Raw genomic sequence first — 26,905 nt, 5'->3', positions numbered from 1 at the left:
GTCAAGAGCGGGTTTTTTTAGGATGGGGGAGACGTGGGCGTGTTTGAAGGCAGAGGGGAAGGAGCCCTTGGAGATCGAGTGGTTAAAAATAGAAGTTAAGGAAGGGAGGAGGGCAGGGGCGATGGAGAGAAGGGAGGAGAGGTAGGAAGGGGCAAGGGGATGGACAGCCTCCAAGCCTAGAGTGAGGAGTTTTTGTTACCCTACTACCCTTCCTTTCCAAAATCCTAGAACGAGTCGTCTACACTCGCTGCTAAGAATTCCTCAACTCCCATTCTCTCCCGGACCCCCTCCGATCTGGCTTCCGTCCCCTCCGCTCTACCGAGACTGCTCTCGCTAAGGTCACCCGTGACCTCCTTCTTGCCAAATCCAATGGCTCCTACTCCATCCTGATCCTCCTCGACCTCTCAGCTGCCTTGGACACCGTCGACCACCCCCTCCTCCTCCACACCTTATCTCACCTTGGCTTCACCGACTCGTTCCTCTCCCGGTTCTCCTCTTATCTCTCTGGCCGGTCATCCTCGGTCTCCTTGCTCAATAAATACCACCGATGGATTGATTAAAGGGATATGATTCCTGCCCCGAGGAGTTTACAGTTCACAGGGAGAGACAGAGGTCCTCGATTGCCAGTCATACACTAGGTTAAAGATCAATGGAAGCCGTGAAGTGAATCAGCGAGGTGGCCAGGGACCAAAGGTGAGGCGGAATCAGGGAACGCCGCGTGAGAAGCAGCGTGAAGCATTCGTATTCAATCGCATTTACTGAGCGCTTACTGTGCGCAGAGGACTGTACTAAGTGCTTGGAAAGTACAATTCGGGGCCAAATAGAGAAAATCCCTGCCCACAGAGGGCTCACAGTCTAGAAGCGGGGAGACAGGTATCGAAACAAGTAAACAGGCAGTATAAATGGAATTATAGATATATACACATTATTAATATAAATAGAATTATAAATATGTATATATACACATACGTGTTGCGATGCGGGGAGGAGGGTAGAGCAAAGGGAGTGAGTTGGGTGATGGGGAGGAGAGGGGGAGCTGAGGAAAAGGGGGGCTTAGTCTGGGAGCAGTGAGAAGCAGCGTGGCCCAGTGGAGAGAACACGGGGCCTGGGAGTCAGAGGACCTGGGTTCTAAACCCGGCGTCCCCACTTGTCTGCAGTGTGACACAGGGCAAGTCACTTAACTTCTCTGGGCCTCAGTTACCTCATCAGCAAAATGGAGATTAAGACTGTGAGCCTTGCGTTGGGACAGGGACTATGTCCAAACTGATTAGCTTGTATCTACTTCAGCTCTCAGTACAGTGCCTGGCACATAGTGAGCGCTAACAAATAACATATTAAAAAAAAAAAAGAACGTGTCTTGGAGGAGGCGGCTGCTTATCCTACAGGTCAGGCAGTCCAGGCTCCGGTCCAGGTGTCAGAGATCAGAAGAGAGGGCAGAACCCAGCCAGCATGGCCTCATGGCCTGGGAGTCGGAGGACCTGGGTTCTAATCTCCACTCCGTCATCACTTGCTTGCTGGGTGACCTTGGATAAGTCACTTAACTTTTCTGTGCCTCCTTTCCCTCGTCCGTTCAATGGAATAGGAGCCCCACACTGGATTTGATTATCTTGTATCTCCCCCACCACTTAGTCCAGCGCCTGGCGCATAGTAAGGGCCGAACGACAACAAAAAACGAAAAAGCCAACACCGAAAAAAAAAAAAGGGAAGGGACCTGAGATTCTAGAACGCATGACTCTCGTGGGAATGTTAGCCCGTTGCTAGGAACTAGACGAAATTCCGGGAGCCTTTGGGAAGAGACAGGATGAGGCCGAGGCTCTGGAGAGCCCCTGATCCCGAACCACCTCGACCGAGAAACAGATCGGCCCGAAGGGAATCCAACCTGGGGCCTGAGCTCGAGTAAGAGAGACCTGGAGCCCTCGAACCCGTCTCCTGGCCAGCTTGTGCTGAGGTACTGACTTCGTGTCCTGCTCACAAAAAGTTCTGAAAAGTTCGGAAAAGTTTCTTGGTTAAAGTTCGTTCGTTCATTCATTCAATCGTATTTATTGAGCGCTCACTGTGGGCAGAGCCCTAAGCTACGCACTTGAAAGGATAATTCAGCAAAAATTAGAGACAATCCCTACTCAACAATGGGCTTCGCTGCTCATCATGTCTTTCACTCAGGGGGACAGGGAAAAGTTACCCAGCTTCTTACGAGCAGGGAACGAATCTCCTAATTAATAATAATGTTGGTATTTGTTGGTATTTGTTAAGCGCTTACTATGTGCAGAGCACTGTTCTAAGAGCTGGGGTAGACACAGGGGAATCAGGTTGTCCCACGTGGGGCTCACAGTCTCAATCCCCATTTTACAGATGAGGTAACTGAGGCACAGAGAAGTGAAGGGACTTGCCCACAGTCACACAGCTGCCAAGTGGCAGATCCGGCATTCGAACCCATGACCTCTGACTCCAAAGCCCGTGCCCTTGCCACTAAGCCATGCTGCTTCTAATTATGTCAGAGCGAACTCTCCCCGGCGCTCAGTTCGGTGCTCTGCACATAGTAAGCGCTCAGTAAAACCACTGATGGATTGATAGTTTGATTATGCCATCTGTCAAGTGCTTTCTAGGTGTCAAGCACTGTACTAAGCGCTGGGGTAGATACAAGTTAATCGTGTAGGACAGAGTCCCTGTCCCACCCAGGACTCAGAAGAATGGGGAGAACATAATCAATCAATTAATCAATCAATCAATGGTGTTGATTGAGCACTCACTGTGTGCAGAGCACTGTTCCAAATGCTTGGGAGAGTACAACATAGTCCCTCTAGACTGTGAGCCCGCTGTGGGCAGGGAATGTGACTGTTTACTGCTGTACTGTCCTCTCCCAAGCGCTTAGTACAGTGCTCTGCACTCATTAAGGGCTCGATAAATTCGATTGAATGAATGAATGAACAAGTTGGAGGACATGTTCCCTGCCCGTGATAAGCTTACAGTCTAGAAGGGGAGACAGGCATTAATATAAGTAAATTCTAAATAAATACATGAGTGCTGACAGGCTCAGTGTGAGGTGAATAAAGTGTGCAAATAATAAGCACTTAAATAAATGCCGTTATTACTTCAAGGAGTTCACAACCTAATGAGAGACATTTAAAATATTTACCAATAGCGGAATCGGAACGAAAGACGGTCCCGCTAGAGAATGGACGAATCAATCCATCAGTGGTATCTATTGAGCCCTTACTGTGTGCAGAGCACTGTACTAAGCGCTTGGGAGAGGACGATACAGCATTAAACAGACACCTTCCCCGCCCACGATACACATATATTCACAAGCCCTGAGACGGGGCAGAGATGCAGTTGGATTTGTACCCTTTACGCACATGAGAAGCAGAGTGGCCTAGCGGAAAGACCGCAGGCCCGGAAATCCGAGGACGTGGGTTCTAGCCCTGCCTCCACCTCATGTCTGCTATGTGACCTTGTCCAGTCACTTAAATTCTCTGTGCCTCAGTTCCCTCCTCTGTAAAATGGGGATTAAGCCTGGGAGCCCCGTGTGGGACAGGGACTGTGTCCAACCTGATTACCTTTATCTACCATAGCACTCAGAACAGCGTTCGGCACGTAGGAAGCGCTTAACGAAGACCACAGTTATTATCATTATTATATTCACCCCACGCTCAGCCCCACGGGACCTATGCACGTATCCTTAATTCATTTATATTCATATTAATATCTCACTCCCCTTCTGGACCGTAAGCTTGTCTGGGCAGGGAATACATCTCCCGACTCTCTCGTACCGCCCTCTCCAAAGAGCTCGGCCTAGTGCTCTGCGCACAGTGAGCGCTCGATAAATACCACTGATTGGTGACATAAATGTTAGAGGCGTCTCTAACATTCCCTGTGTGTTGGGAACTAGGCGGGGAAGGCTTATGGGAGGAGGCGGCGTCTTAGGAGGGCTCTGAAGGTGGACGGGACTGAGGTCGGACGGATCGGAGGGGAAAGGGGGTGTCAGACCCGAGGGACCCCTGGAGAGAGGGGTCGGAGGAAGGACAGGCAAGTTTACTGTTTGCTGAGCACTGTGCTAATCACCTGGGAAAGTACGAGACCACCGGTGGTATTTACCGAGTGCCTGCTGTGTGACGGACACTGTACTGAGCGTTTGCGAAAGTGCATCCAAGTTGATTAATCCCAGCGCTTAGTACGGTGCCTGGCATGCAGTCAGCGCTTAATGAATACCATTTAAAAAGAAAATCTACAGGATGCACCTCTTCCCCCCGCCCCCCCAAACAATACACACACACACATACACACTCTTAATCAGGAGAAAGTGGAGGAGATGTGATTGCAGAAGGCCTTTGAAGATGGGGAAAACAGTGGTCTGCTAGATGTCGAGGGGGAGGGAGTTCCGGGCAGGAGGGAGAGTGTGAGCAAGGGGACAAGGGTGAGGCAAATGAGAAGGAGGCCCAGGGAATAGACTGGCCGGGGAGGAGCAGAGAGCGCGAGCTGGGGTGGAGTGAGAGAGGAGAGTGGATGAGTAGCAAGGGGAGATATGACGGTCTTTTCGACAATAGGAGGTTCCCCCCGACGCGGAGAGGATGGCCACCTTGGGAGATTTCTAGAGGAGTAAGGAGACGTGTGGAGGATGACATTTTCGAAACACAATCCAGGTACCCAAACCAAGTAGAGAACAGGGAAAGAACAAAATCTGAGGTGAACTTTGATCCGGCTGGATGTATTTGCCCATGGGGAGCCACAGATTGTTTAGTAAGAGTGGTTGAAGGTTAAAGTCCATGGGGTAGGAATCCTTGTTATTTACCAAGTCCTGCCAAGGACTCTGAAATTAAGGTCAAAGCCTTAGCAGAGGCCAAATTCCGTGTAGAACAGAGACACCATTATTCCGGTTTTAATTTCTTTGAGAAGCAGCACGGCCCAGTAGATAGAGCACAGGGCAACGAGACAGAAGGTCACGGGTTCTAATCCCAGCTCCTCCACTTGTCTGCTGTGTCACAGGTCACTTTACTTCTCTGTGCCTCAGTTACCTCATCTGTAAAATGGGGATTAAGACCGTGAGCCCCACGTGGGACAGGGACTGCGTCCAACCCAATTATCTTCTATCGACCCCAGCTCTTAGAACAGTGCCTGGCACATAGTAAGCACTTAACAAATGCCATTATTATTATTATTTTATGAGAAGTAGAGTTGCCTCGGGGAAAAAGCAAGGGCCTGGGCATCAGAGGACCTGGGTTCTAATCCCGGCCCCGCCACTTATCTGCTGCGTGACCTTGGACAAGTCCCTTAATTTCTCTGTGCCTCAGTTCCCTCATCTGTGAGATGGGGGTTCAAATACCTACTTTGAATGTGAGCCCCACATGGGACTTGACTATCTTGCATCTACCCCAGCATTTAGTAGGGTGTTTGTCACGTTATAAATGCTTAACAAATACTATCATGATATTATTATTGTTCTCTGCCAAACAGTGGGGTAGATTCCAGAGAATCAGATCAGACTCCTTGTAGACTGTACACTCCCTGGAAACTGAAAGCTCCCTGTGGACGGGAATTGAGTCTATAGGATGTCTCCACGTGGATGTCGGCCCGCCACCTAAAACTCAACAGGAACAAGACCGAGCTCCTCATCTTCCCTCCCGAGCCCGGTCCTCTCCCAGACTTCCCTATCAACGTGGACGGCGCGACCGTCCTTCCCGTCTCTCGGGCCCGCGATCCCGGTGTCATCCTTGACTCGTCTCTCTCGTTCACCCCGCACATCCTACCCGTTACCGAGACCTGCCGGTCTCACCTCTACAATATCGCCAAGATCCGCCCTTTCCTCTCCACCCAAACGGCTACCTTACCGCTACGGGCTCTCGTTCTATCCCGGCTAGACTACCGTGTCTGCCTTCTCTCCGATCTCCCTTCCTCCTCTCTCGTCCCGCTCCGGTCTATTCTTCGCTCCGCCGCCCGGCTCATCTTCCCGCAGAAACGCTCTGGGCACGGCACTCCCCTTCTTAAACACCTCCAGTGGTCGCCTATCGACCTCCGCTCCAAACAAAAACTCCTCACTCTAGGCTTCGAGGCTCTCCGTCACCTCGCCCCTTCCTACCTCTCTTCCCTTCTCTCTTTCCACCGCCCACCCCGCACGCTCCGCTCCTCCGCCGCCCACCTCCTCGCCGTCCCTCGGGCCGCGTCCTCCCGCGGTCCCGGAACGGCCTCCCTCCTCGCCTCCGCCAAGCTGATTCTCTTCCCTTCTTCAAAACCCTACTTAAAACTCACTTCCTCCAAGAGGCCTTCCCAGACTGAGCTCCCCTTCTCCCTCTACTCCCTCTACCGCCCCCCCTTCACCTCTCCGCAGCTTATCCCTCTTTTCCCCCCATCTCCCTCCGCTCCTCCCCCTCTCCCTTCCCATCCCCTCGGCACCGTACTCGTCCGCCCGACTGTATATATTTTCGTCACCCTATTTATTCTGTTAATGAGATGTCCATCGCCTCGATTCTATTTAGTCGCCATCGGTTTTTACGAGACGTCCTTCCCCTCGACTCTATTTATCACCATCGTTCTCGTCCGTCCGTCTCCCCCGATCAGACCGTGAGCCCGTCTAACGGCAGGGACCGTCTCTATCTGTTGCCGACTTGTTCATTCCAAGCGCTTAGTACGGTGCTCTGCACATAGTAAGCGCTCAATAAATACTATTGAATGAATGAATGAACTCTGTGATAGGGTACTCTCCCAAGCTCTTAGTACAAATATTTTGCGCACAGTAAATAAATACCACTGATGGATTGACTCCATGTAAACTCTATGTGGGGAGGGAATTTGTTTACCGACTCTATTCATCGAGCTCTGCTTTCAGTAAGCGCTAATAAACATCAACATCTACTTGTTTTGTTTTGCTGTCCGTCTCCCCCTTTTAGACTGTGAGCCCGTTGTTGGGCAGGGATTTTCTCTATCTGTTGCCGAATTGTACATTCCAAGCGCTTAGCGCAGTGCTCTGCACACAGTAAGCGCTCAATAAATATGATCGAATGAAGGAATGAATCAGTGATTGATCCCTGTCTCACTCCGGGCTCCCAATCTAAGATGGCGGGAGAACAGGGAGCACAGCTTCCTCTTTCCTTCCCCGGCGAGCTCATTCCAGGCAGGAAGTCGATTCATCTATTCATTCGATCGTATTTATTGAGCACTTACTATGTGCAGAGCACTGAAAACGCTTGGGAGAGTTCAGTACAACAATAAACAGTGACACTTGCTGACCGTAGTGAGTTTACAGTCTAGAACGGGGAAGACAGACATGAATACAAATTAATAAAATGACAGATCTGTACATAAGTGTGGTGGGGCTGGGAGAAGACCAAAGGGAACCAGTCAGGGCGACACGGAAGGGAGTGAGAGATGAGGAGAGGAAAGTCTCAGTCAGGGAAGCCCTTTGGAGGAGATGGGCCTTCAATAAAGCTTTGAAAGCGGGGAGAGTGATTGGTGGATTTGAGGAGGAGGGGTGATCCAGGCCGGAGGCAGGACGTGGGCCAGGGGTCGGTGGAGAGACGGGCGAGATGGAGGCCCGGTGAGAAGCAGAGGAGCGGAGTGTGCGGGCCAGGGCGTAGAAGGAGAGAAGGGAGGTAAGGTAGGAGGGGGCGAGGGGATGGACAGCTTTAAAGCCAATGGGGAGGAGTTTTTGTTAGATGCGGAGGTGCGTGGGCAGCCAACGGAGTTTTTCCGGGAGGGGGGTAACATGTCCTGAATGTTTTTGTAGAAAAGTGATCTGAGCAGCAGACTGAAGTATGGACTGGAGTGGGGAGAGACAGCAGGCTGGGAGGCTGATGTAGTAATCCAGGAAGGAAAGGATGAGTGCTCTATACTGTCGTAGCAGTTTGAATGGAGAGGAAGGGTGGATTTTAGGGATGATGTGAAGGTGGGAACGAGAGGATTTAGTGATGGATTGAAAAGGTGGGTTGAACGACAGAGAGGAGTCCAGGATAATGCCAAAGTTAAGGGCTTATGAGACAGGAAGGCTGGTGGTGCTCTCTACAGTAATGGGAAAGTCAGGGGGAGAACAGGGTTTGGGTGGGAAGATAAGGAGCTCTGTTTTAGACATCTTAAGTTTGAGGTGACAGGAGATCATCCAAGAAGAGCCGTCTTGAAGGCAGGAGGAAACGCAAGATTGGAAAGAGGGAGCGAGATCAGGGATGGAGATCTGGATTTGGGAATCACCCGCATAGATGCGTTGAAGACCTGGGAGCGAATGAGTTCTCCAAGGGAGAGGGTGTAGATGGAGAAGAGAAAGGGACCCAGAACTGAACCTAGAGGGACCACCCCCCGTTAGGGGTGGGAGACAGAAGAGGAGCCTGCAAAGGACCCTGAGAATGAAGGGGTAGAGGGTTAAAAGGAGAACCGGGAAAGGACAAAGTCAGTGAAGTCAGGGTTGAGTAACATTTCCAGGGAAAGGGCGTGGCCCACGGTGTCGGAGGCAGCCGAGAGGTCGAGGAGGATTAGGGTGGAATAGAAGCCATTTTATTTGGCAAGAAGGAGAGTACTGGTCACCTGTGAGAGGGCAGTTTCTGTGGAGTGAAGGGGGTGGAAGCCACATCGGAGGGGGTCAAGGAGAGGAATTTGAGACAGCGGTTGTAGACGACTCGCTCAAGGAGTCTGGAGGGGAATGGCAGGAGGGAGATATGGGGCGATAGCTGGCAGGAGCTGGGGGATCAGGGGAGGGTTTTTTAGGATGGGGAGACGTGGGCATGTTTGAAAGCAGTGGGGAAGAAACCACTGGAGAGCGAACGGCTGAAGATGGCTGTGAGGAAGGAAAGAAGGGAAGGGGAGAGAGTTTTGATAAGGTCGATAGCTCCAGTACCTGCTCGGTATATTTATTGGCCACTTGAACCACTCCCTCCCCTTCTCCATCTTCAATCGGTATTTAGCAGTTGCAGGTAGAGTCATTATCATCAATACCAATACCAATTCAATACCATCAATGGTATTAATTGAGCAACTACTGTGTGCTGAGCATTGTACTGAGTGCTTGGGAGAGGGCAACAGAATTGGTAGATGTGTTCCGTGCCCACAAGGAGCTTACAGTCCCCAGATAATTCCGGGTTACGCTACCAAAAGAGATTCCAAAGTAAAACGGTTCTCCTGCCTTAACTAGAAGATAGTTCCCTAAGGTTTTCCTGGAGGTTTCCAGATGGCCGGATGGAAGATCTCCAGTCCAGCCGTCAAACCGGGCCCTGCTCTGTAAAGAAAACTTCCTTTCGCTTCAGAGGCCTGATCTGTAGGGTGACCTTGACTAAGACATGTGTTCCTTGCATTTTTCTCCTTGAAAAGTTGCTAAGTTCCGGAACCCCGCTGGCCAGAAGGGAGACCTTCTTCAACCCAGCAGTCAAAGCCAGCCCTGTTCCTTGAAGAAGACTCCCTTTCATTTCAGAGACCTAGTCCGCAAGGTGGCTGCTTTGGCGTTTGAAAAGGAAGCAATCTCTCCGCTGATATGGCAGAGAACCCGTGAGACGGGAATAAGAATTACAATTAATAATTACTGTTAAGCGCTTACCGTGCGACAAGCACCATTCTAAGCACTGGGTTAAATACAAGTTAATCCCGTCAGCCACGGTCCCTGTTTCAGGTGGAGCTCGCGGTCAAGGTAGGATTTAATTCCCATTTTATAGGTGAGGAAACTGAGGCTCAAAGAAGTTAAACGATTTGCCCGAGGTCACGCGGCCTAATGGATAGGGCACGGACCGGGGAGTCAGGAAGATCTGGGTTCTAATCCCGGCTCGGCCGCTTGTCTGCTGTGTGTGACCTTGGTCGAGTCACTTCACTTCTGTGTATCTCTGTAATTGATCGATTTATTTAATCTCTTTATTTATATTAACCTCTATCTCCCCCTTCAGACTGTGAGCTCGTCGTGGCCAGGAATGTGTCGGTAATGTTGTTGTATTGTACTTTCCCAAGCGCTTAGTACAGAGCTCTGCACACAGTAAGAGCTCAATAAATACAATCGAATGAATGGAATGAACGAACGAGCTTCTCTGGGTCTCAGTTACCTCATCTGCAAAATGGGGATTAAGACCGTGAGCCCCAAGTGGGACACGAACTGGGTCCCATCTGATGATCTCGTATCTACCCCAGCGTTTAGTACGGTGCCTGGCACAGAGTAACTGCTTAAGAATTACCAGAAAAAAAACCCCAAAAACTTTGAATATGGGAAGAGTGGAGGTCCGCCCGATGTGAAGGGGGAGGGAGTTCGGGCAGGAGGGAGGATACGAATGAGGGGTCGACAGGGAGAGAGATGGAATCGAGGTACGTCGAGTAAGTTGGCACGAGTGGAGCAAAGTGTGAGGGCTGGGTTGTAGTGGGAGTGGAATGAGGATAATTAGTGAGGAGGGAGCCTCAATCAATCATTCAATCACTGAGCACTTACAGTATGCGGAGCAGAGAACTGGGCGCTTGGACGAGTCTGGTACATCAGAGTTGGTAAAAATAATAATAATAATAATGATAATGTTGGTATTTGTTAAGCGCTTACTATGTGCAGAGCACTGATCTAAGCGCCGGGGGAGATACAGGGTGATCAGGTTGTCCCACGTGAGGCTCACAGTTAATCTCCATTTTACAGATGAGGGAACTGAGGCACAGAGAAGTGAAGCGACTTGCCCACGGTCACACAGCCGACAGGTGGCGGAGCCGGGATTAGAACCCACGACCTCGGACTCCCAAACCCGGGCTCTTGCCACCGAGCCACGCTGCTTCTCTGTGCACGAGGAGCTTTGAAGTCGAAGACGAGGGGTTTCCGTTGGAGGCGGAGTGGGATTGGAAACCGTTGAAAGTTTTTGAGAAGTGGGGAGACATTCACCAAATGACGTTTTCAGAAAAATCATCCGGGCAGCAGACGGAAGCTTGGGGTGGAGTGGGGAGAGACTGCAGGCAGGGAATCTTGGAGAACATCCAACCGTCCCCCGTTCTTGACCGGGCCCCCGAGGAAACGGGACCGTGACCGTCTTGCTTCTCTCCTTGCAGCCTCAGAGGTCAAGGAGGTGGAAGGAATTTCTTTCCGGGGAGGACCGTGGGTCCGTTCCGGCCACTGGAGGAAGAGGAAAGTCATGGAATACGAACAACAACTCCCGAGCCCGGCCGGACCCGCGGGCTATCGGCAGGGTTCCCGACTGACCCGCCTCGACCCCGCGAAATAGGAGCCGTCTGCTGGTCAGGAGACCCGGGGTGGCCCGTCGCCCTAAAGTTGAGGGGCGAGTGAACCGTGGAAGAGCCAGGCACCCCCCTCCCCGCCGAGCCTGAGGAATTCAGGGAGGGCACCAATAAATTCAGGCCCTTCCCTGTGATTACTAGGGTACGTGCTGGGCGCTTACCATGGTTTTTGTGAAGTGCTTTCTACAATAATAATAATAATGATGATGGTATTGTTAAGCGCTTACTAGGAGCCAAACACTGTTCTAAGAACTGGGGTAGATGCAAGGTAATCAGGTTGTCCCACGTGGGGCTCACAGTGTTCATCTCCATTTTACAGATGAGGTAACCGGGGCCCAGAGAAATCAAGTGACTTGCCCCAAACCACGCAGCTGACAAGCGGCCGAGTCGGGATTAGAATCCATGACGTCTGACTCCCAAATCCGGGCTCTTTCCGCTATGCCACACGGCTTCTCTGTTGCTTTTCTACTCCTACGACTTCCAATGGTATTTGTGAAGCGCTGACTGTGCGCCAAGCACTGTTCTAAACACTGGGGTAGACGAGCCGTGTCTGTTTAGTGTTATACTGTGCTCCCCCGAGTGCTTAGTACAGCGCTCTGCACGCAATAAGCGCTCAATAAATACGATTGAATGAATACAAGGTAGTCGGGTTGGACACAGTCCCCGTCCCACATGGGACTCCCGGTCTTCGTCCCCCTTTTACCGATGAGGGAACCGAGGCACAGAGAAGTGAAGTGACTCGACCTGGGTCACACAGCCGACAAATGGTGGAGCGGGAATTAGAACGCACGACCTCTGACTCCCGAGACCGGGCTTTTGCCACTATGTCTTACTGTTCCTCTATGTGCCAGGCACTGTGCTATGTACCGAGCGCTATGCTAAGCTCTGGGATGTATACAGTCAGGAAAAACCCAGAGCTCTAAAGGACAGGCGAACGGGGACTGTGTCTGACTTCATTAACTTGTCTCTACCCCGGCGCTTAGAACAGTATTTGATATGTCATAAGCACTTAAAAAGTACCCTAAAACAAACAAGGACAGGGATTGAATCCCCATTTTATTCATTCGTTCATTCATTCGCATTTACTGAGCGCTTACTATGTGCAGAGCACTGTACGAAGCCCTTGGAATGTACCATTCGCCAACAGCCAGAGAAAATCCCCACCCAATGACGGGCTCACGGCCCAAACGGGGGAGACGGCAAAGCGAAACAGAACAAAACAAATACAAGACACTTTTACAGTCGAGGAAACTGAGGCCCAGAGAAGTCAGATGATTTACCCAAAGTCACACAGCGGGCAAGTGGCGGGGACTAGAACCCAGATCCTCCGGCTCCCCGTCCGGCGCTCTTTCTACCGGGCCATGCTGCCGCCTGAACCGGAGTGAAGGAGAAAGGTGAAATCAGATGTTCTGAATCCGAGGAAGGATTTCTTAGGTTAGTGATTTGGTTTCCCATTTGGCATTCAGAAAAACAATTCCTTTCGCCTCGGAGCGGGATCGGGATCTAGAAATTCTTTGCCTTTTGTGTGCGGGAAAAGCTTGCCCTCTGCTGTCTGGTTTTAGCTGTAACCCTCAGGGTTGGAGGCTGTTCTAATAATAGTGATATTAATATTACTATTAATAATAATTGTAGTATTTGTTAAACACTTACTAGGTGCCGGTCACTGTAGTAAGCGCTGGGTTGGACCCAAGCAAATCGGGTTGGACGCAGTCCCCGTCCCATATGGGGCTCACAATCTTTCATTTCTCTCTCTCTCTCGGGGTCACTATCTTTCTAAAACCCAAGTCGGTCCATCATTTCTGTTCTCTGCCCTCTGGCTGCTTTGAAGGAGGTGGGGGTGGGGGGGTGGGGAGAGCTGCCTGCCACCCTGCGGACCAGCCCCTTCTCCCGGAAACATTATCCGACCTCGGCTTCACCCACGCCACCCTAGCGCTTAGCGTAGTGTTTGACACGTTGCCCGTTCACAAATACCAGTTTCCAGTGCTGAGTTCAGGCGGGTTCTGGTTTCCCAACTGCACTTATTTGCAACTGGATTCTCCCAGAGCCAATCTGACGGAAGCCAATCTGGCTCCCGTCCACTGCGCAGAAACCGTCCTCTCAAAGGTCACCGATGATCGCCTCCTTGCCCGCTCCGGGGGCTTCTACTCCACCCTAATCCTCCTCAACCCCTCAGCTGTCTTGGACACTGTCTACGATCCTCTTCTCCTGGAAACGTTATCCAACCTCAGCTTCACTGATACTGCCCTCTCCTCTTTCTCCTCTTCTCTCTCTGGTCGCTCACTCTCAGTCTCCTTCGCGGGCTCCTCCTCTGCCTCCCACCCCCTGAGTGTGGGGGTCCCTCAAGGTTCAGTTCTGGGTCCCCTTCTATCCTCCGTCTACACCCGCTCCCTTGGAGAACTCGTTCGCTTCCCTGGCTTCGACTACACCTCTACGCGGATGATTCCCAAATCTCCATCCCCCTCTCTCCGGACTCGCGTCTCCTCCTGCCTTCAAGACGTCTCCGCTTGGAGGTCCTGCCGTCACCTCAAACTTAACGTGCCATACAGCGTTCCTTATCTTCCCACCCAAACCCTGTTCTTCCCCTGACCCATCACTGCAGGGGTATGACGATGAGGAAGCCTCCCGTCGGGGCATAGGAAGGGGAGATGAGGCATTCATCCAGGAGATCCTCCCGGAGAAGGTGTGAGTGTCGAAGGCCTTCCAGGTAGAAGGGAGAGTGGGGGCGAGCGTTCGGAAGTGGGCGAGGCGAGGACGAGGCCCGCTGCCCTCGGCGCTTCTGCGATGGACTTCCGAGATCCGGTCCTCCGTGCCACTCTGTGCCCTGAAGGCCCTGTGTGATTCCAGGCACGTCCAGGGGACAGAGAATGATAATTAATAATTATGGTATTTGCTGAGCATTTAGTATGTGGCAAGCGCTGTTCTAAACGCTGGGCTAGATAGAAGCTAATCAGGTCAGACACAGTCCCTGTCCCGCGTGGGGCTGGCGGTCCGAGTAGGAGGGAGAGCAGGTAGTTGAGCCCCATTTACAAGCGGAGGAAATGAGAGATTAATCGGGGAAGGCTTCCTGGAGGAGATACGATTTCACCGTAGACCTTGAGTTTGGTTTGAGACGTAACGTCGTGCGCGTCTCTCCCCTCGAGCCCCTAATTCCCCGCCACCATTCTCTGACGATCTCACAAAGGCTCTTCTGGACTTCTCGATTCCATTCTTCACTTCCTCGTCCATCCCTGTAATGATGGACAAGAGTGCTCCCTGGGTAACAGCAATTCCCTATTGCCCAGAAAATTCTGTGATTATTCGATTAATCAATCAATTGTGCTTATTGAGTGCTTACTGTGTGCAGAGCACTGTACTAAGCACGTGGGAGGGTACGGTATAACAGAGTTGGTAGACATGTCCCCTTCCCTCCAACACGCACACAGTCTTGAGGGGGAAACAGACGTTAATATAGGTAAATGGATTACAGGTGTGTAATAATAATCATGGTATTTGTTAAGTGCTTACTATGTTCCAAGCACTGTAATAATCATAATACTGATAAGGGCAGGTGTTAAGCGCTTACTATAGTGCCAAGCACCGTTCTAAGCGCTGGCGGGGTACAAGGTAATCAGGTTGTCCCACATGGGGTTCACAGTCTTAGTCCCCATTTCACAGATGAGGGAACTGAGGCACAGAGAAGTTCAGTGACTCGCCCATAGTCACACAGCCGACGAGTGGCGGAGCCGGGATTAGAACGCGTGACCTCTGACCCCCAAGCCCGGGCTCTTTCCACTGAGGCACGCTGCTTCTCTCCTGGTATTAATTAAGCTCCTACTCTATTTATTAAGCTCTTACTACGTGTCAAACACCGTTCTGGGTGCTGTGGGGCTGAGGGTGGGGTGAACAATGAATGGGAACAGGTCCATGTGCAAGGGCGATTCAGGGGAAATGCGGGCTTAGTTGAGAAAACCCTCTTGGAGGGGATGTAATTTTAATAAGGTGGGGAGAGTGATGGCCTGTCGGTTTTGAAGGGGGAGGAAGTTCCAGGCCAGAGGCAGGACGTGGGCCAGGGGTCAGCGGCGAGATAGAAGAGATTGAGGTACAGTGAGGAGGTTGGCATTAGAGGGGCGAAGTGTGCGGGCTGGGTTGCGATAGGAGAGCAGCGAGGTGAGGAAGGAGGGGGGCAAGTTAACTGAGTGCTTTAAAGCCGAGGGCGAGGAGTTTCTATTCGTTGCGGAGATGGATGGGCAACCACTGGAGGTTCTTGAGGAGAGGGGAGACGTGGACTGAACGTTCTTTTAGAAAAACGATGCAGGCGGCAGAGTAAAATATGGACTGGGCTGGGGAGAGACAGGAGGTAGGGAGGTAGGCAAGGATGCCGATACAGTAGCCGAGGTGGAGAAGTGCTTGGATCAATGTATTGGAAATTTGGATGGGGATGAAAAGATGAATTTCAGCAACGTTGTGAGGGATTCGGTGACAGACTGAACGGGAGGGCTAAATGAGCGACAGGAGTCGGGGTCAATGCCACGGTTACGGGTGTACGAGGTAGGGAGGATGAAGGTGTCGTCTACGGTGAAAGGGAATAGAGGGGGAGGACAGGGTTGGGGTGGGAAGATGAGGAGGTCTGTCAAGTTTGATGGTCAACGGGACATAGAGATGACCTAAAGGGAGGAGGAAATGCAAGACGGCAGAGGGAGGGAGACCAGGGCTGGAGATGCAGATTTGGGAATCACCCTCATAGAGGTGGCAGTTGAAGCCATGGGAGTAAATGGGTTCTCCAAGGGAGTGGGTGCTGATGGAGAACAGAAAGGGACCCAGAACTGAGCCTTGAGGGACCCCCACATTTAGAGGGTGGGAGGCAGAGGAGGAGCCTGAAAAATACAGAGATTGAGCAGCCGGAGAGATAGGAGGAGAACAGAGAGAGGACAGCGTCAGTGAAGCCCAAGTTGGACAACGTCTCCAGGAGAAGGGGGTGGCCGACGGTGTGGAAGGCAGCTGAGAGGTCGTTAGATTCGGCAAGAAGGAGATCATCGGTGACCTCGAGGGGGCCGTTTCTGTGGAGTGAAGGGGACGGGACCCAGATTGGAGGCGGCCCGGGAGAGAACCGGAGCAGCGGGTGTAGACAACATCCTCAAGGAGTTTGGAGAGGAATGACAGGAGGGAGATGGGGCGATAGCCGGAGGGAGCCGTGGGGTCACGAGAGGGTGTCTTATGTGTACGATTTCTTCGGTACTACCGGGACGCCGCCTCGGATTTCTTCAGCCTTGTTAGCGATCCACAGGCTACCCGTCCCTCTCTCCATCGAGCAGAAATTTCCAGAGTTCTCTCCCCGCTATTTCACCTCACTCCGCTCTCACCGCGCCCCAGCTCACACCGTTCCCTTCTTTCTTACCAACCGCCTCCCCGCGCTCCGTTCTCATCCCGCGATGGTGACCCCCTTCCTCACGCCCTCCCTCCGGGCTGGAAGTGCCCCCTTTACATTCGGCAGACCACCTCTCTCCCCAACTTAGAGCTCTTCCGAAATCGCATCTCCTCCAGGAAGGCTTCCCAGACTAATCTATTTCTCCCCGCAGCTACTGCATCGTCTATGTGTCTGAGTCCTCACTCCATCCCCTCCCAGCACACGCTTAATGTACCTAGCTTTAAACTCAGTCGCCTCCTGCCATCTATATTAGCGTCTTCCTCCCCAGACTGTAAGCCAACCCACCCTAGAGTACTTCGCACAGCGCTTCGCACAGCAGCACCGAGAAGCGGCATGGCCCGGTGGATAGACCGAGGGCCCGGGAGTCGGAAGGACCTAAGTTCTAATCCCAACTCTGCCTCTTGCCCGCTGTGAGACCTTGGGCAAGTCACTTCACTTCCCTGGGCCTCGGTTCATCTGTAAAATGGGGGATGAAGACTGTGAGCCCCAAGTGGGACGGGGATTGTGTCCAACCTGATTACCTTGTGTTTACCTCAGCGCTTAGAACAGGGCCTGGCATATAGTAAGCACTTAACGAACGGCATAAAGAAGTACATTCTAAACAAACACCACTGATTGATTGATTTGAGGCTTAAGCCAAAGCCCAGGGCCACCAGATTAAGTAGCCATCGCAGCCCCAAGGCCCACACGCACACCTTCCAATAAGGGTGGCCAGTTGCGGTCCGACTTCGGGCTAGGCCGACCGTTTTTCGGCTGAACCGCACCCCGTCTGGTACCGCTAGGGAACTGGACATTGAGTCATTCAGTCGAGTGTATTTATCGAGCACTCCCCGTGTGCAGAACGCTCTACTAAGCACTTGGGAGAGTATACTACAACAATATAACAGACACAGCCCCCGCCCACAACGAGCTGTCTACGGCTCACCCTTCTTCCCGTTTTCTCATTTCAGGCTCCGAGCCGCCACCCCCGCGAGAGGACACCCCGGCTGGGACGCAGCCACAGTCGCCGGCGACCTGGGAGGAGAAGCCAAGTGTTCCCGATGGAGCGGACGCCTCAGATATCACCCGGAGCCCGGGTTCTTCCCCAAAATGGGGCCTGCGACGCCAACCCATCGTACCCGTGGGGGGTGACGATACGCGTGACGATTCGTGCGTGACTTCATCCGGGATTGGTTGGGGGTTGCTCTCCCTCTGGGGTCGGGGCGAGGTCTGCGATTTGCGGGGGGAGGTGTCAGGGGCTGGCCCTTAGTAGAGGGCCTGCCTCAGAGAAAACCCTTAAAGAATACCATTAAAAAAAGCGCTAAACGCAAGCCATAATTACGATTACGAAGATGACGAGAGGGAGGCGGAGGCTTGGCCTTCCTGAGGTTTCTCTTTTGTTCAGAATTTCATGAACCATCTTTCTTTTGGGTGGGAATTCAACCTTGAACCCTCTAAACTGTACACTTGTTGTGGGCAGGGTACGTGTCTATCAGCTTGGTCGTACTGTACTCTCCCAAACACTTAGTACGGCAGTCTGCAGTTAGAGGCCAGTCCTGGGAGTCAGAAAGTCATGGGTTCTAATCCCAGCTCCGCCACTTGCCTGCTGTGTGATTTGGGCAAGTCATTTCTCTTCTCTGTGCCTCCGTTACCTCATCTGTAAAATGGGGATTGAGACTGCGAGGCCCACAAGGGACAGACACTGCATCCTGTATCCACCTCAGCGCTTGGGACGGTGTCTGGCAAATTCCATCAGCAGCAGCGCTCGACAAATATCATTATCATTACAGCAAGCGCTCGATAAATACCACTGATTGCAAATGGATGGATTGATTTGATTGAGGCTGACTCCTTTGCCCATTTTGGCATCTCCATTTAGGAAGAGTTTCCAAAAAGGACCCCCAAGGACCCTCCGTGGACGAGTGTCAGTGGCCGCCCGCCTCCTCCCAAGCCCACCCTTGTCGGGAGGAATCAAAGCCAGAACAGATGTCCTCTCCCCCGCCGTTCGGAGCAGGAAATGAAAGTAAGGACGCGTGTCTTATGCCGTCGAGTCGCTCCGACCCGTAGCGACTCCACGGGCACGTCTCTCCCAGAAAGCCCCACCTCCACATGCCATCGTTCCGGTGGTGGATCCGTAGAGTTTTCTTGGTCAAAATCCGGCAGGGGTTTACCGTCGCCGCCTTCCACGCGGTAAACTCGAATCTCCGCCCTCGACCCTCCCCCGTGCCGCCGCTGCCCGGCACGGGGGAGTTTCGGCTTGTGGCAGATGGCCCGCCGGCCGCCGGCCAAGCCAGGGACGGACCGGACAGGCCTCCGCTCGACTCTCCCTCCCGTAGCCGACGCTGGTAGGCGACTGGAAACTCTCCGGGTGCGACCGTGAGATGGGGTAAAGACACTAGTCAAGGCTACATCCTCACACCAGCTCTGAGCACCTCTGACCAGCTTGCACCACAAACCTTAATAATAATAATAATGATGATGACGATGGCATTTGTTAAGCACTTTATATGTGCCAGGCACTGTACTAAGCGCTGGGGAGGACGCAAGCAAGTCGGGTCCCACGTGGGGCTCTTCTTTATATTAACGTCCGTCTCCCCCTCTAGACTGTAAGCTCACTGTGGGCGGGGAATGTGTCTACCGACTCTGTTATATTGTTCTACTATAGTAATAATAATAATAATGTTATGTGTTAAGCGCTTACTATGCGCCTAGCACTGTTCTAAGCACTGGGGTAGATACAAGGTAATCAGGTTGTCCCACGTGGGGCTCACAGTCTTTCATCCCCATTTTCCAGATGAGGTAACTGAGGCACAGAGAAGTTAAGCGGCTTGTCCAGAGTCGCACAGCTCACAGGCGGCGGAGCCCGGATTAGAATCCACGACCTCTGACTCCCGAGCCCGGGCTCTTCCCACTATAAGCTACGCTACTTCTCCGAGGGCTCTCCCGAGTGTTTTAGAACAGTGCTCCGCGCCGGGTAGGTGCTCTGTAAGTTCATTCAATTGCATTTATTGAGCGCTTACTGTGTGCGGAGCACTGTACTAAGCGCTTGGGAAAGTACAATACATATTCCCCGCCCACAGCGAGCTTACAGTCTCTAAATAGCGCTGATTGATTTGGGAGGCTTGAGAGGCAGAGGAAGCCTGGGTCCTATTTCTCACCTGGAGGGGGAGTCTGGTGTGGGGGAAGTGAAGACCCCCTTCCCCGCATTAGGGTCTCGGTGCCCTCCCCGCCCTCCCTCACGCAGAGAGGTGCTGCTTATTCTTATATTGTCCTTTCCCAAACGCTTAGGACAGTGCTCTGCACACAGTGAGCGCTCAGTAACTACGACCGAGTGAATTCTGGACCGCCGGGGGCCGGGGGCCACTTCAGCTTGCGTCCCCTCACGCAGGGAAGCACTGGATGGCGGCTCTGGATCGAAGTCAGCTGACCGGCCGGGACCTGCTCGACTACCGGGGCGACGCCGGACGGGCCGCGGGCCGAGAGGACGGGAGACCGGGCCGCGTCGACGCGGCCTTGACCCTTTTCCTGACGTCGACCGGCTCCGGGTGAGGCCCGGCTCCATCCTCCTCTCTACCGTACGGACCGGGCGGGCCACAGGATTTCTTCTCTCCGAACGGGCCGCGTCGGGGCTCTTCCTGAGCGTGGCACGAAGCCCGAGAGCCCTACCGAAAGCTCACCTCCTCCGGGAGGCCTTCCCAGACTGAGCCCCCCATTTCCTCTGCTCCTCCTCCCCTCTCCGTCGCCCCGACTCCCTCTCCTCTACCCCCCTCCCCGCCCCACGGCGCCTGTGCGTATATGCACATATCTATTTTTTTATTAATGACGTGTAGATATCTCTAATTCTCTTTATCTCTTTTGATGCTATCGATGCCTGTCTACTCGTTTCGTTTCGTTATCCGGCTCCCCCCTTCTAGACTGTGAGCCCGTTGTTGGGTAGGGATTGTCTCTATCTGTTGCCCAACTTTCCAAGCGCTTACTACAGTGCTCCGCGCTCAGTCGGCGCTCAATAAATGCGATCGAATGAGTGAAGCCCGGGAAAGAGGAAGAAGGACACCCCCATCGTCCTGCGTCGGAAACGGGTCTTTCCCACCCCAACGAGAATGCACCGCCGCCAAAAACCCTCTCTCCCACCATAATAGTACTACTAATAATGGTATTGGTTAAGCGCTCACTGCGGGCCGAACACCGTTCTAAGCGCCGGGGTGGATACCAGGTAATCAGGTCGTCCCCCGTGGGGCTCACGGTCTCAATCCCCATTTGACAGATGAGGTAACTGAGGCCCAGAGAAGTGACTTCCCCCAGGTCCCACGGCAGATAAGCGGCGGAGCCGGGATTAGAACCTACGACCTCTGAGTCCCCAGCCCGGGCTCTTGCCACTAGGCCATGCCGCTTCACGCCCGGGCCGGAGGTCAGAGCCGCTCGGGTCCGATCCCTGCCCCGCTCCCTCTGCCGACAAAAGCGCCGCGGTGACCTCTGTCAGCGAGGGTCGCGGCTCCGGGCCCGGTCCTACGGTCCGGAGTTCAAGAGTGTGTCTCCCCCACTTCCCTTTCCCCTTTCTCGCTGCCCTGCCTGGGCATGAACCTCCCGGGGGGGTGACCCCCAGTCCCCCCAGACTTCTGCACCCCCAGACCCTCTGCCCTCCGCCCCCCGCTAAAGGGAGGTTTTCAAAGACTCCTGAAAACCACCTCCACCGAGGGACCTTCCCAGATTATTCCCCGCTTTTACTGGACGTGGCTAAGATCCCCGAGAACGGGGATCAAGTCTCCCCCCTCTACTGGGTCGTACTCCCCCAGGTGCTGAGCCGAGTGCTCCGCACAGAGTAAGCACTCAATACTGTTTAGAGAAGCAGCGTGGCTCAGTGGCAGGAGCCCGGGCTTGGGAGTCGGCGGTCATGGGTTCTCATCCCGGCTCTGCCACCTGTCAGCTGTGTGACTGTGGGCGAGTCACTTCACTTCTCTGGGCCTCAGTTCCCTCATCTGTAAAACGGGGATGAAGACTGTGAGCCTCACGTGGGACAACCTGATGACCCTGTATCTCCCCCAGCGCTTAGAACAGTGCTCTGCGCGTAGGAAGCGCTTAACAAATACCAACATTATTATTACTGTTGATTGGATAGTCGCTTGATAAGCGCTTAGTACAGCGCTCCGCACACAGCAAGCGCTCAGTAAATATGACAATGAATGGTCACTTGGCCACTTTAGCACTCCCCGGGGTGGGATGTGTCTGCTCATTCTGTTGTCCTGTCCTCTCCCGAGCGTTTTGTACAGTGCTCTGCACGTGGGAAGCGCTCAACAAATACCATCGATCGATTGGTCTTGAAGCTCGGTTAAATTCTGGTATTTTTGACATTAATCCCATTCACTCCTTGTCATCCCTTTCCTACTCAGGATTCCGAATCATCAGTCGAAAGAAAGGAAACCTAAAAAAGGTTAGTATAAGTATCGCAACGATTTCTAATTTGTTAGTAATGGCGATGGTTACTAAAACGCATTTTTCTAGGACCCTGAATAAATTATTATTATTATTAGGCACTTAATAATGTTGGTGCTGGTTAAGCGCTTACTGTGCGCAGAGCACTGTTCTAAGCGCTGGGGTAGATACAGGGTAATCGGGTTGTCCCAAGTGAGGCTCACAGTTAATCCTCATTTTCCAGATGAGGTGACCGAGGCCCAGAGACGTGAAGTGACTCGCCCACAGTCACACAGCTGACAAGCGGCAGAGCCGGGAGCCGAACCCACGGCCGGCGACTCCCAAGCCCGGGCTCTTGCCACTGAGCCACGTTGCCAAGCGCCGTGCGAAATGAAAGATAACCAGATGGGACCGATCCCCGTCTTAGTCTAAGGGGGGGAAGGGTTGAATCTCCACTTTGCCAGTGAGGAAACCGAGGCACAGCGGGGTTAAGTGACCTGACTTAAGGTCACGCAGCGGGTAAATGGCGGCGCTGGGGCCACCATTTGTAAGCGCTCAAGCGATACGATTGAATGAATTAATTAATGAGCCATGTTAAACGCCCCACCTCCCGACTTCAACTCAGGGGGTTAGGGGATGTTCGGAGAAAAAGGGCAGAGACACTGGGTTCAGCGTCGGCGTTGAGGAACCACCCGCCCAACCGATCGGGAACAGAAAGCAATGTGGCCTAGTGGCTAGAGCACAGGCCCGAGAGTCGGGAGGTCATGGGTTCCAATCCCGGATCCAGCACTTTTCTGCCGTGTGACCCTGGGCGAGTCACTTCACTTCTCTGGGCCTGTTACGCCATCTGTAAAATGGGGATTCATTCAATAGTATTTATTTATAGCATTTATTGAGCGCTGACTATGCGCAGAGCACCGTACTAAGCGCTTGGAATGAACAAGTCGGCAACAGATAGAGACGGTCCCTGCCGTTTGACGGGCTCACGGTCTAATAATACGACTACTTGTGAAGCACTTACTCTGCGTCAAGCTCTATTCTAATAATAATGAGAGGCGGCGTGGCTCAGTGGAAAGAGCCCGGGCTTGGGAGTCAGAGGTCATGGGTTCGAATCCCAGCTCTGCCACGTGTCAGCTGTGTGACTGTGGGCGAGTCACTTCACTTCTCTGGGCCTCAGTTCCCTCATCTGTAAAATGGGGATTAACTGTGAGACTCACGTGGGACAACCCGATTCCCCTGTATCTCCCCCAGCGATTAGAACAGTGCTCTGCACATAGTAAGCGCTTAACAAATACCGACATTATTATTATTAAGCACTTACTCTGTGTCAAGCTCTATTCTAAGCACTGGGGGGAGATACCAGTTAACGAGATTGGACACAGTCCCGTTCCCCAGTGGGGCTAATAATCCTAACCCCCCCATTTTACAGATGAGGCTACGAAGCGCAGAGAAGCGAAGTGACTTCCCCAAGGTCACGCGGCAGACGAATAGTGGAGCCAGAATTAGAACCCAGGTCCTTCTGACTCCCAGGCCCGCGCTCTGTCCACTAGGCCGTCTGAGCCCCACGTGGGACAAGGACTGTGTCCAAACCCGATGATCTGGTAACTATCCCAGCGCTCAGTACAGTGTCTGGCTTACGGTAAGCGCTTAACAAATACAAAAAAAAAAGAGAGAGATTCTTGGCGGGGAACAAGCTACCAACTCCATTGCTTCGTGCTCTCTCCAAATGCTTAGTACAGTGCTCTGTACACAGAAAATACTTGATAAAAGACCACTCTCGGGGCGGCACCCGGAGAGTTTCCAGTCGCCTACCAGTCTCGGCTGCGGGAGGGAGGGTCGAGCGGAGGCCTGTCCGTTCCGTTCTTAGCTTGGCCGGCGGCTGGCGGGCGGCGGGCCGGCGGCTGCAGGGCCAAACTCCCCCGTGCCGGGCAGCGGCGGCCGGGGAGAGGGTCGAGGGCGGAGACTCGAGTTTACTTAACGGAAGGCGGCGGCGGAGAACCGCGGCCGGATTTTTCCCAAGAAAAGTCCGCGGATCCACCGCCGGAACGACGGCAGACGGAGGGATCTCTCCTTCTGGGAGAGATGCGTCCGCGGTGTCGCTACGGGCCGGAGACGCCTCGACGGCACGAGACGGGATTGAACTCCGGGAGAGCGGAGATCAGCGGATTCATCATCAGTGGGGTTTACTGAGTACTTCCTCCGTGCGGAGCGCTGGACGAAGCGCTTGGGAGAGTACAGTGCATCAGAGTTGGTTAGACGCGTTCCCTGCCCCGAAATGAGCTTAGATTCTAGGTCCCTCGCTAAGCGGCTTAAGCTCCAAGGCCGCCTAGGTAGTAGAGTCCAGGTTGAGAAGCAGCGAGGCCTAGTGGAAAGAGCATGGGCCCGGGAGTCGGGAGACCCGAGTTCTAATTCCGCTCTGCCCCTTGCCTGCCGTGTATCCTTGAGTAAGCCGCTTCTCTAGGCCTCGGTTTCCTCATCTGCAAAATGGGGATTCAATCCCTGTTCTCCCTCCCCTCAAGACTGTGAGCCCTGTGTCGGGCAGGGACTGCGTCTGAGTTGATAGAGCCCGGGCCTGGGCGTCGGAAGACCTGGGTTCGAATCCCGACTCCGCCACTTGCCAGCTGTGTGATCTTGGGCAAGTCACTTCACTTTTCTGGGCCTCAGTTACCTCCTCTGTAAAATGGGGATTAAGAATGAGAGTCCCACGTGGGACGGGGACTGTGTCCGACCCAATTAATTTGTATCCATCCCAGCACTTGGAACATAGAAAGCGCTTAACAAATGCCATCATTATTATACTCCTCACTTCACAGCTGACACGTGGCGGAGCCGGGACTAGAACCCAGGGCCTTCGGACTCCCGGGCCCGCGCTCTATCCACTAGGCCACGCTGCCTCTGTCTAACGATAATAATAATTTGGTATTTGTTAAGCGCTTACTATGTGCAGAGCACTGTTCTAAGCGCTGGGGGAGATACAGAGTAATCAGTAACACGAGACTCACAGTAATCCCCATTTTCCAGATGAGGTAACTGAGGCACAGAGAAGTGAGGTGACTTGCCCACAGTCACACAGCTGACAAGGGGCAGAGGCGGCATTCGAACCCATGACCTCTGACTCCCAAGCCCGGGTTCTTTCCACTGAGCCACGCTGTCTGCGGACAAGGCTGCGGGACTGGGGAGGGAGAAAGCTTCCGGTGAAACTGCAATGGGGCAGAGACAGTGTCTACAGATGGTTTAAAATTTTGCCTTTCGGAATTACCCCTTAGGCAGGGATCATGCCTACAAACTCTCCCAAGGACCACTCAGTACGGTGCTCGGTACCGAGAATGCGCTCAATAAGTACCACTGCTTGACTGATTAAAAACCTACTCGGCCCTCCCACACGCCCCACTAGTTCCGCAACAAACTGGAGAGGAGCCAGTAAGAAAATTGGAAGCTCATTCCGGGTAGGGAATAGTCACCCATTCAATAGTATTTATTGAGGGCTTACTATGTGCAGAGCACTGTACTGAGCGCTTGGAATGGACAAATCGGCAGCAGATAGAGACAGTCCCTGCCCACTGACGGGCTTCCAGTCTAATCGGGGGAGACGGACAAAAACAATAGCAATAAATAGAATTAAGAATAGAATACTGTCTACTAACTGTCGTATTGCACTCTCTGAAGCGCTTAGCACAGTGTTCTGCACACAGACAGCCTTATCGAAGAGGCTTCCCTGATTTAAACCGCCCCTTTCCTCTTCTCCCTCTCCCTTCTGCGTCACCCTGACTTGCTCCCTTTATTCATCCCCCTTCCAGCCTCACGCACCTAAGTACAAATCTGTCATTTATATTAATGTCCGTCTCCCCCTCTAGACTGTCAGCTCCTCGTGGGCAGGGAATGGGTCTATCGCACTCCCAAGCGCTCAGTTCAGTGCTCTGCACACAGTAAGCGCTCAATACATCCGACTGAATGGTTGAATGAAGCTCGGTGCCCAATAGATAGCACTGACTGATTGAAAGGGGATCCCCCACCTGACCCCCAAAACCCGGGGGGCGGCTCGGCAGGCAGGCTTCTCTTTCAGGGCTTGGCGGTCGCTCCCGTTGTTTCGCAAAGACAGCCGGGGTTGAGATGCCTCGGCCGGGAAGCTACCGCAAGACGAAGTTTGCCAGCAGGACAGAGAAGGAGGAGAGAAGCCCCGGCCCCGCCCCACGGGGCAGATTTCAACTCCGCTACCGAAAATTAGACGGCAGGAAGGATCGTGGTCCCGGGGAACAGCTTTCTCCCAACCAGGGCCTCTAAGCCATCTCTCTATTTTAAATCCAAGAAACTCGACCCCAGCACGTGCCAGGAGCAAAAAAAAAACCCAACAAAAACCACTAGTCTAGCTTTCCCTGCTAATAAACTTCACGGTCTCTCCAGATCAACCTCTCTCGATTCCTAATCGCCTTAAAAGCAGCACGGCACCCAAGACTGTCCGAGTTCCTGCGGGAAGATAAATCCCGTCCAAACCTTGGAGTTTTTCACCAGGTTCCCTCTGGATCGTCAGCTTCCGGTGGATAGAGAATGCCCCCGTCGACTCTGTTGCGTCCTCCTCTCCCGACCACTCAGCACAAGCGCTCCGCACGTGGTGAGCGCTCGATAAATATCACCGATCGATGGACTGATTTGTTTTATTCTACTAGATGAAGTTAATGCAGGGTATTGCTACTGTCCTTGTCCGTCCGTCTCCCCCGATTAGACTGTAAGCCCGTCAGAGGGCAGGGACTTACCGATTTGTCCATTCCAAGCGCTTGGTCCAGGCTCTGCACGTAGTAAGCGCTCAATAGATACTACTGAATGAATGAATGAATACATCCTGTTGAGGAACTGCATTTCATTCCTTGTTCGCTTTGGGCACCTTGTAAATCGGTGTGGCCTAATGGCTACGGCCTGGGCCTGGGTTCTAATCCCAACTCTGCCATTTACCTTCTGTTT

The 26,905-nt window shown here is 52.9% G+C and overlaps 1 protein-coding gene across 4 annotated transcripts; it reads left to right on the top strand.

The window, feature by feature from the left end:
- Positions 1-1,487: 1,487 nt before the first annotated feature.
- Positions 1,488-26,648, top strand: LOC114815445. 4 transcript variants are annotated; one of them, XM_029076454.2, is made up of 8 exons: positions 1,488-1,948; positions 4,542-4,637; positions 10,972-11,299; positions 17,512-17,710; positions 18,420-18,563; positions 19,929-20,085; positions 21,928-21,968; positions 26,013-26,648. In XM_029076454.2, exons 4-8 carry the CDS (start codon positions 17,602-17,604, stop codon positions 26,228-26,230), a joined length of 669 nt encoding a protein of 222 aa, XP_028932287.1. In that variant the 5' UTR covers positions 1,488-1,948; positions 4,542-4,637; positions 10,972-11,299; positions 17,512-17,601; the 3' UTR covers positions 26,231-26,648. The 4 variants fall into 4 exon arrangements, with proteins under 4 accessions (XP_028932287.1, XP_039769604.1, XP_028932288.1 ...); XM_039913670.1 differs by lacking the exon at positions 4,542-4,637; XM_029076455.2 differs by lacking the exons at positions 4,542-4,637; positions 10,972-11,299.
- The last annotated feature ends 257 nt before the right edge of the window (positions 26,649-26,905 follow it).

This window comes from Ornithorhynchus anatinus, chromosome 12, assembly GCF_004115215.2.
Source record: "Ornithorhynchus anatinus isolate Pmale09 chromosome 12, mOrnAna1.pri.v4, whole genome shotgun sequence".
In the NCBI taxonomy this organism is placed as follows: Eukaryota; Metazoa; Chordata; class Mammalia; order Monotremata; family Ornithorhynchidae; genus Ornithorhynchus; species Ornithorhynchus anatinus.
Note: the sequence above shows the minus strand (reverse complement) of the source record. Positions and strands in the feature narration are given on the sequence as shown.

Excerpts from the sequence above, each read along its gene's own strand:
- LOC114815445 (XM_029076455.2), top strand. The coding sequence starts at position 17,602 with ATGGAGCGGACGCCTCAGATATCACCCGGAGCCCGGGTTCTTCCCCAA. Across the intron at positions 17,711-18,419 it reads GACGATACGCGTGACGATTC|GAAGAGTTTCCAAAAAGGAC; the intron begins GTGCGTGACTTC and ends ATCTCCATTTAG. Across the intron at positions 18,564-19,928 it reads GTTCGGAGCAGGAAATGAAA|GGAAGCACTGGATGGCGGCT; the intron begins GTAAGGACGCGT and ends CCCCTCACGCAG.